This window comes from Oncorhynchus kisutch, unplaced genomic scaffold (genome assembly GCF_002021735.2).
Source record: "Oncorhynchus kisutch isolate 150728-3 unplaced genomic scaffold, Okis_V2 Okis04b-Okis11a_hom, whole genome shotgun sequence".
Lineage (NCBI taxonomy): Eukaryota > Metazoa > Chordata > Actinopteri > Salmoniformes > Salmonidae > Oncorhynchus > Oncorhynchus kisutch.
Window position 1 is genome coordinate 6,836,492 of NW_022261981.1, and position 10,000 is coordinate 6,846,491.

Below are 10,000 nucleotides of genomic sequence, written 5' to 3' on the forward strand. Positions count from 1 at the left end.
CTAGCGACCTCATCACGCTGTACCAATAATTAGAGTAACGCATACCCTCCTGTGTCTTATTTCTTCATTACATAACAAGACGTCATTGGAAAGGATAAGGTATTCATTCTGAAGGCACAGGCAGGTCCCTAACGGCCCACTGAGAGGGTTAGTAGGTCGGTTGCTGCTACCGCCAGAGCCCCTAACCACTGTCCCGCTAGCTGCTGACAGGGCCTTTATTACTCATTAGTAACTCACATGCTGCTTCCCTCTGAGGACAACACTGAACATCTGAACACATTGGAAATGGACCCTGCAAATTAGCCATTTTCTGCTGATGTTTAAAAGCTCATTTTCTCCCACGCAGATACACAGCTTCAAATGATTACAGTCTGTGCATCAAGACATATCATTGTAGTCTAGATAGCCCACATACATTTCCAGTAGTAATGAGGGGGATAAACCATATCTGTCTCTGTCTAAAATGGCACCCTTTTCTCTATATGGTGCACTATATTTGACCAGAGCCCTATGCAGGCCCTGGTAAAGAAAAGTAGTGCACTATATAGGGAAAAGGGACCTGTCTTAGATGCGAGCCCTAACATTGAAGTCTAGACAGCCCACATTCATGTTCAGAAGTATTTAGGGGAATCCATCCAGCATCTCTGTGTTTATGATGTTAAATTCTGCAGAATGTGTTGATGACATATACCTCTCCCTGGAGCTCCCTCTCCTCTCATCTACTCCCCCTCTTCCTCCCTCCTCCTCCTCCTCTTCTCTTTTGTCAATGACGCTCACTGGCAGCTAGATATTGTAGCTTGCCCTATTCAAATCAGCAGAGCCCACATACAGAAACATATCGACGGCATTCACCTGGCTATAGCCTGCTGATGCTAACCTGTCTGCTACATTCACCTGGCTATAGCCTGCTGATGCTAGCCTGTCTGCTACATTCACCTGGCTATAGCCTGCTGATGCTAACCTGTCTGCTACATTCACCTGGCTATAGCCTGCTGATGCTAGCCTGTCTGCTACATTCACCTGGCTATAGCCTGCTGATGCTAGCCTGTCTGCTACATTCACCTGGCTATAGCCTGCTGATGCTAACCTGTCTGCTACATTCACCTGGCTATAGCCTGCTGATGCTAGCCTGTCTGCTACATTCACCTGGCTATAGCCTGCTGATGCTATCCTGTCTGCTACATTCACCTGGCTATAGCCTGCTGATGCTAGCCTGTCTGCTACATTCACCTGGATATAGCCTGCTGATGCTAGTCTGTCTGCTACATTCACCTGGCTATAGCCTGCTGATGCTAGCCTGTCTGCTACATTCACCTGGCTATAGCCTGCTGATGCTAGCCTGTCTGCTACATTCACCTGGCTATAGCCTGCTGATGCTAGCCTGTCTGCTACATTCACCTGGCTATAGCCTGCTGATGCTAACCTGTCTGCTACATTCACCTGGCTATAGCCTGCTGATGCTAGCCTGTCTGCTACATTCACCTGGCTATAGCCTGCTGATGCTAGTTTGTCTGCTACATTCCCCTGGCTATAGCCTTCTGATGCTAGCCTGTCTGCTACATTCACCTGGCTATAGCCTGCTGATGCTAGCCTGTCTGCTACATTCACCTGGCTATAGCCTGCTGGTGAGGCGGTATTAGGACAGTGCTAGCCTATTGCTGAGGCAGTATTAGGGCAGTGCTATTCTATTGCTGAGGCAGTATTAGGGCAGTGCTATTCTATTGCTGAGGCAGTATTAGGGCAGTGCTATTCTATTGCTGAGGCAGTAGTAGGGCAGTGCTATTCTATTGCTGAGGCAGTATTAGGGCAGTGCTATTCTATTGCTGAGGCAGTATTGGGGCAGTGCTAGCCTATTGCTGAGGCAGTATTGGGGCAGTGCTAGCCTATTGCTGAGGCAGTATCGGGGCAGTGCTAGCCTATTGCTGAGGCAGTATTAGGACAGTGCTAGCCTATTGCTGAGGCAGTATTAGGACAGTGCTAGCCTATTGCTGAGGCAGTATTGGGGCAGTGCTAGCCTATTGCTGAGGCAGTATTGGGGCAGTGCTAGCCTATTGCTGAGGCAGTATTGGGGCAGTGCTAGCCTATTGCTGAGGCAGTATTAGGACAGTGCTAGCCTATTTCTGAGGCAGTATCGGAGCAGTGCTAGCCTATTGCTGAGGCAGTATTGGGGCAGTGCTAGCCTATTGCTGAGGCAGTATTGGGGCAGTGCTAGCCTATTGCTGAGGCAGTATTGGGGCAGTGCTAGCCTATTGCTGAGGCAGTATTGGGGCAGTGCTAGCCTATTGCTGAGGCAGTATTAGGACAGTGCTAGCCTATGGCTGAGGCAGTATTAGGACAGTGCTAGCCTATTTCTGAGGCAGTATCGGGGCAGTGCTAGCCTATTGCTGAGGCAGTATTGGGGCAGTGCTAGCCTATTGCTGAGGCAGTATTGGGGCAGTGCTAGCCTATTGCTGAGGCAGTATAGGGCAGTGATAGCCTATTGCTATTTCTATTCAGGAGTGTATACATTGATATGTCACTATGGATGAGTGAACCAGACTATAGGGAAAGTGGTGCCCAGACCTCCTGGAGCTCAGTACATCAGAGTGCATCCCAAATGACACCCTATTCTCTATGTAGTTCACTACTTCGACCAGAACCAATAGAGCTCTGGCCAAAAGTAGTTCCCTATGTAGGGACGATCTCTGAGCTCTCCTCACAGGTCACCTGATCTCTACTCACTACAGCCCATTAAAGCCCATTACAGTAAACGCCATGTTAACAGCCCTCCATTACACATTACACTCTCATTCAGAAGGGATCATGGGACTGTAAATAACATGTACAGTTTATAAAGCAATGAGGTCTACTCTACTGTGTGTGTGTGTGTGTGTGTGTGTGTGTGTGTGTGTGTGTGTGTGTGTGTGTGTGTGTGTGTGTGTGTGTGTGTGTGTGTGTGTGTGTGTGTGTGTGTGTGTGTGTGTGTGTGTGTGTGTGTGTGTGTGTGTGTGTGTGTGTGTGTGTGTGTGTGTGTCTGTGCGTGTATGTGTGTGTCTGTGATGAAGAGTATAAATCCCTCTCACCAGTCTGCGTATCTCCCTCTCACACTCCCTCTTGATGCGGGTGATCTCCTCCTGGTGTACATGATAGACGGACCGTATCTCAGCAGCCTTGGTCTTGTCTGCCTGGACGGCCAAGTTCAGAGCTTCCTCCATCTGTCTCTTCATGCCCTTCAGCTCATAGATCTCCTGCTGTAGTCTGCTCCTGTCCCCCTCAAAACCACGCCTGGCCTCCTCACGTGCCTCCGCAAACAGAGCCGTCTTCACCTGACAGGGAGGGTAGGTTACCCGGAGGTTAGAGTGGTGGACCAGTAACCACAATGTCCGCCGTAGGTTCCCTGATGGACTGGACTGGCTACTGTCTGGCTGCTTGTATCAGAACATTACTAAAATCAAATACCACCTAAACATCTCCCAGGATGCTGCACTGCAGCTGAACCTGTGCTGTATCTAGCCTGTCCTGTGTGTGTGTATCAGTGGTGTCCAGGGGGCTCCCATTCTCTCCTGTGTGTGTGTATCAGTGGTGTCCAGGGGGCTCCCATTCTCTCCTGTGTGTGTGTGTGTATCAGTGGTGTCCAGGGGGCTCCCATTCTCTCCTGTGTGTGTGTGTATCAGTGGTGTCCAGGGGGCTACCATTCTCTCCTGTGTGTGTACGTATCAGTGGTGTCCAGGGGGCTCCCATTCTCTCATGTGTGTGTATGTATCAGTGGTGTCCAGGGGGCTCCCATTCTCTCCTGTGTGTGTGTGTGTGTATCAGTGGTGTCCAGGGGGCTCCCATTCTCTCCTGTGTGTGTGTATCAGTGGTGTCCAGGGGGCTCCCATTCTCTCCTGTGTGTGTGTGTGTGTATCAGTGGTGTCCAGGGGGCTCCCATTCTCTCCTGTGTGTGTGTATCAGTGGTGTCCAGGGGACTGGGAATAATATAAGACAGCAAAAATATGAACTTCCGATTCCAATTTTGACAATGAAGTTGTATTGTATGGTACCTTGTCTGTGGATCCATCTCGCAGCGCATTAACCAGCGCCTGTAGTCTCTGGATCTCTCCGTCTTTGATCTTGATAACCCTCATCAGCTCCAGCTCGTGGGTCCGTAGCAGCGTCTCCCTGAGCCCCTGGAGCTCCTTAGTCTTCTCCTCGTGGAGCTTGGCCTTCAGCTCAGTCACCACCACTGTAGACTTGTGTTGCTCATGTCTCACCTCATGGCTCTTCTCTCTCTCCAGCTTACTAACCTAGAGAAAGAGAGAGAAAGAAAGAGAGAGAGAGGGAGAGAGAGTGGGAGAGAGAGGGGGATGGACGGATGGAGAGAAAGCGAGAGCGAGAGAGAGGGAGAGAGAGGGTGACGGACAGAGAGAGAGCGAGAGAGCGAGAGAGCGAGAGAGACAGACAGACAGACAGACAGACAGACAGGGAGAGAGAGAGGGAGAGAGAGAGGGAGAGAGAGAGGGAGAGAGAGAGAGAGAGAGGGAGAGAGAGGGGGGGGTAAGAGGGAGAGGGTGAAGTCTCATTCACTAGAGAAAACCTTGATGGACGGACGGATAGACACCAGACAGAGCAACATCAGACATCACAGACACTCACAGCCCATCAGCAAAACCACTCAGAACACATTCAGTCAGATGGACTCGAGACAGTGTTCTGAAATGCTGAAAGATTTGATGTTATGCCCGAGGATTCATACTGTGCTGTCACTTTAGATGAGGGAGATCCATTGTTACAGTAGGTTGTAGAGACTGTAGGTCGGGTCAGGTCTTCTGATTTTGTACACTGCTGCTACTTGCTGTTTATTATCTATGCATAGTCACCTCACCCCTACCTACATGTAGAAATGACCTCAGCTAACCTGTACCCCTGCAACACTGACTCAGTACAGATACCCCCTGTATAGAGCCTCCACACTGACTCAGTACAGATACCCCCTGTATAGAGCCTCCACACTGACTCAGTACAGATACCCCCTGTATAGAGCCTCCACACTGACTCAGTACAGATACCCCCTGTATAGAGCCTCCACACTGACTCAGTACAGATACCCCCTGTATAGAGCCTCCACACTGACTCAGTACAGATACCCCCTGTATAGAGCCTCCACACTGACTCAGTACAGATACCCCCTGTATAGAGCCTCCACACTGACTCAGTACAGATACCCCCTGTATAGAGCCTCCACACTGACTCAGTACAGATACCCCTGTATAGAGCCTCCACACTGACTCAGTACAGATACCCCCTGTATAGAGCCTCCACACTGACTCAGTACAGATACCCCCTGTATAGAGCCTCCACACTGACTCAGTACAGATACCCCCTGTATAGAGCCTCCACACTGACTCAGTACAGATACCCCCTGTATAGAGCCTCCACACTGACTCAGTACAGATACCCCCTGTATAGAGCCTCCACACTGACTCAGTACAGATACCCCCTGTATAGAGCCTCCACACTGACTCAGTACAGATACCCCCTGTATAGAGCCTCCACACTGACTCAGTACAGATACCCCCTGTATAGAGCCTCGTTATTGTTATTTTATTGTTACTTTTTATTTTAGTCTACTTGGTCATTATTTTCTTAACTCTTTCTTGAACTGCACTGTTGGTTAAGGGCTTGTAAATACGGGAAATATAATATTTCACGGTAAAGTCTACACTTGTTGTATTCAGTATTTCACGGTAAAGTCTACACTTGTTGTATTCAGTATTTCACGGTAAAGTCTACACTTGTTGTATTCAGTATTTCACGGTAAAGTCTACACTTGATGTATTCAGTATTTCACGGTAAAGTCTACACTTGTTGTATTCAGTATTTCACGGTAAAGTCGACACTTGTTGTATTCAGTATTTCACAGTAAAGTCTACACTTGTTGTATTCAGCATTTCACGGTAAAGTCAATACTTGTTGTATTCAGTATTTCACGGTAAAGTCTACACTTGTTGTATTCAGTATTTCAAGGTAAAGTCTACACTTGTTGTATTCGGCATTTCACGGTAAAGTCTACACTTGTTATATTCAGCATTTCACGGTAAAGTCGACACTTGTTGTATTCAGCATTTCACGGTAAAGTCGACACTTGTTGTATTCAGCATTTCACGGTAAAGTCAATACTTGTTGTATTCAGCATTTCACGGTAAAGTCAATACTTGTTGTATTCAGCATTTCACGGTAAAGTCAATACTTGTTGTATTCAGTATTTCACGGTAAAGTCTACACTTGTTGTATTCAGTATTTCACGGTAAAGTCTACACTTGTTGTATTCAGTATTTCACGGTAAAGTCTACACTTGTTGTATTCAGTATTTCACGGTAAAGTCTACACTTGTTGTATTCAGTATTTCACGGTAAAGTCTACACTTGATGTATTCAGTATTTCACGGTAAAGTCTACACTTGTTGTATTCAGTATTTCACGGTAAAGTCGACACTTGTTGTATTCAGTATTTCACAGTAAAGTCTACACTTGTTGTATTCAGCATTTCACGGTAAAGTCAATACTTGTTGTATTCAGTATTTCACGGTAAAGTCTACACTTGTTGTATTCAGTATTTCACGGTAAAGTCTACACTTGTTGTATTCGGCATTTCACGGTAAAGTCTACACTTGTTATATTCAGCATTTCACGGTAAAGTCGACACTTGTTGTATTCAGCATTTCACGGTAAAGTCGACACTTGTTGTATTCAGCATTTCACGGTAAAGTCAATACTTGTTGTATTCAGCATTTCACGGTAAAGTCAATACTTGTTGTATTCAGCATTTCACGGTAAAGTCAATACTTGTTGTATTCAGTATTTCACGGTAAAGTCTACACTTGTTGTATTCAGTATTTCACGGTAAAGTCTACACTTGTTGTATTCAGCATTTCACGGTAAAGTCAATACTTGTTGTATTCAGCACATGTGACAAATAAAGTTTGATTTGACTTGATATCTAGAGGAGTTCCCACCGGCTCTAAGTCATACTACATAGTATGTGTCTCCTGACCCCTCCTGACTTGATATCTAGCCTACATGCAGAGGAGTTCCCACTGGCTCTAAGTCATACTACATAGTATGTGTCTCCTGACCCCTCCTGACTTGATATCTAGCCTACATGCAGAGGAGCTCCCACCGGCTCTAAGTCATACTACATAGTATGTGTCTCCTGACCCCTCCTGACTTGATATCTAGAGGAGCTCCCACCGGCTCTAAGTCATACTACATAGTATGTGTCTCCTGACCCCTCCTGACTTGATATCTAGCCTACATGCAGAGGAGTTCCCACCGGCTCTAAGTCATACTACATAGTATGTGTCTCCTGACCCCTCCTGACTTGATATCTAGAGGAGTTCCCACTGGCTCTAAGTCATACTACATAGTATGTGTCTCCTGACCCCTCCTGACTTGATATCTAGCCTACATGCAGAGGAGTTCCCACTGGCTCTAAGTCATACTACATAGTATGTGTCTCCTGACCCCTCCTGACTTGATATCTAGCCTACATGCAGAGGAGTTCCCACTGGCTCTAAGTCATACTACATAGTATGTGTCTCCTGACCCCTCCTGACTTGATATCTAGCCTACATGCAGAGGAGTTCCCACCGGCTCTAAGTCATACTACATAGTATGTGTCTCCTGACCCCTCCTGACTTGATATCTAGCCTACATGCAGAGGAGCTCCCACCGGCTCTAAGTCATACTACATAGTATGTGTCTCCTGACCCCTCCTGACTTGATATCTAGCCTACATGCAGAGGAGTTCCCACCGGCTCTAAGTCATACTACATAGTATTTGTCTCCTGACCCCTCCTGACTTGATATCTAGCCTACATGCAGAGGAGTTCCCACCGGCTCTAAGTCATACTACATAGTATGTGTCTCCTGACCCCTCCTGACTTGATATCTAGCCTACATGCAGAGGAGTTCCCACCGGCTCTAAGTCATACTACATAGTATGTGTCTCCTGACCCCTCCTGACTTGATATCTAGCCTACATGCAGAGGAGCTCCCACCGGCTCTAAGTCATACTACATAGTATGTGTCTCCTGACCCCTCCTGACTTGATATCTAGCCTACATGCAGAGGAGTTCCCACCGGCTCTAAGTCATACTACATAGTATGTGTCTCCTGACCCCTCCTGACTTGATATCTAGCCTACATGCAGAGGAGCTCCCACCGGCTCTAAGTCATACTACATAGTATGTGTCTCCTGACCCCTCCTGACTTGATATCTAGCCTACATGCAGAGGAGTTCCCACCGGCTCTAAGTCATACTACATAGTATGTGTCTCCTGACCCCTCCTGACTTGATATCTAGCCTACATGCAGAGGAGTTCCCACCGGCTCTAAGTCATACTACATAGTATGTGTCTCCTGACCCCTCCTGACTTGATATCTAGCCTACATGCAGAGGAGTTCCCACCGGCTCTAAGTCATACTACAGGGTATGTGTCTCCTGACCCCTCCTGACTTGATATCTAGAGGAGCTCCCACCGGCTCTAAGTCATACTACATAGTATGTGTCTCCTGACCCCTCCTGACTTGATATCTAGCCTACATGCAGAGGAGTTCCCACCGGCTCTAAGTCATACTACATAGTATGTGTCTCCTGACCCCTCCTGACTTGATATCTAGCCTACATGCAGAGGAGCTCCCACCGGCTCTAAGTCATACTACATAGTATGTGTCTCCTGACCCCTCCTGACTTGATATCTAGCCTACATGCAGAGGAGTTCCCACCGGCTCTAAGTCATACTACATAGTATGTGTCTCCTGACCCCTCCTGACTTGATATCTAGCCTACATGCAGAGGAGTTCCCACCGGCTCTAAGTCATACTACATAGTATGTGTCTCCTGACCCCTCCTGACTTGATATCTAGCCTACATGCAGAGGAGTTCCCACCGGCTCTAAGTCATACTACATAGTATGTGTCTCCTGACCCCTCCTGACTTGATATCTAGCCTACATGCAGAGGAGTTCCCACCGGCTCTAAGTCATACTACATAGTATGTGTCTCCTGACCCCTCCTGACTTGATATCTAGCCTACATGCAGAGGAGTTCCCACTGGCTCTAAGTCATACTACATAGTATGTGTCTCCTGACCCCTCCTGACTTGATATCTAGCCTACATGCAGAGGAGTTCCCACTGGCTCTAAGTCATACTACATAGTATGTGTCTCCTGATCCCTCCTGACTTGATATCTAGCCTACATGCAGAGGAGTTCCCACCGGCTCTAAGTCATACTACATAGTATGTGTCTCCTGACCCCTCCTGACTTGATATCTAGCCTACATGCAGAGGAGTTCCCACTGGCTCTAAGTCATACTACATAGTATGTGTCTCCTGACCCCTCCTGACTTGATATCTAGCCTACATGCAGAGGAGTTCCCACTGGCTCTAAGTCATACTACATAGTATGTGTCTCCTGACCCCTCCTGACTTGATATCTAGCCTACATGCAGAGGAGTTCCCACCGGCTCTAAGTCATACTACATAGTATGTGTCTCCTGACCCCTCCTGACTTGATATCTAGCCTACATGCAGAGGAGTTCCCACCGGCTCTAAGTCATACTACATAGTATGTGTCTCCTGACCCCTCCTGACTTGATATCTAGAGGAGTTCCCACCGGCTCTAAGTCATACTACATAGTATGTGTCTCCTGACCCCTCCTGACTTGATATCTAGCCTACATGCAGAGGAGTTCCCACTGGCTCTAAGTCATACTACATAGTATGTGTCTCCTGACCCCTCCTGACTTGATATCTAGCCTACATGCAGAGGAGTTCCCACCGGCTCTAAGTCATACTACATAGTATGTGTCTCCTGACCCCTCCTGACTTGATATCTAGCCTACATGCAGAGGAGTTCCCACCGGCTCTAAGTCATACTACATAGTATATGTCTCCTGACCCCTCCTGACTTGATATCTAGCCTACATGCAGAGGAGTTCCCACTGGCTCTAAGTCATACTACATAGTACGTGTCCCCCTA

General features: G+C 47.4%; 1 protein-coding gene across 1 annotated transcript in view; it reads right to left on the reverse strand.

The window, feature by feature from the left end:
- The window catches only part of LOC116359714 (janus kinase and microtubule-interacting protein 3-like), an 83,560-nt gene that overhangs the window by 35,200 nt on the left and 38,360 nt on the right, over window positions 1–10,000 (reverse strand). The window contains exons 3-4 of the mRNA XM_031813056.1: window positions 4,023–4,265; window positions 3,063–3,305 (exon numbers count right to left, since the gene is read on the reverse strand). Coding sequence (XP_031668916.1) covers window positions 3,063–3,305; window positions 4,023–4,265 — 486 coding nt within the window. The remainder of the gene's footprint in view (window positions 1–3,062; window positions 3,306–4,022; window positions 4,266–10,000) is intronic.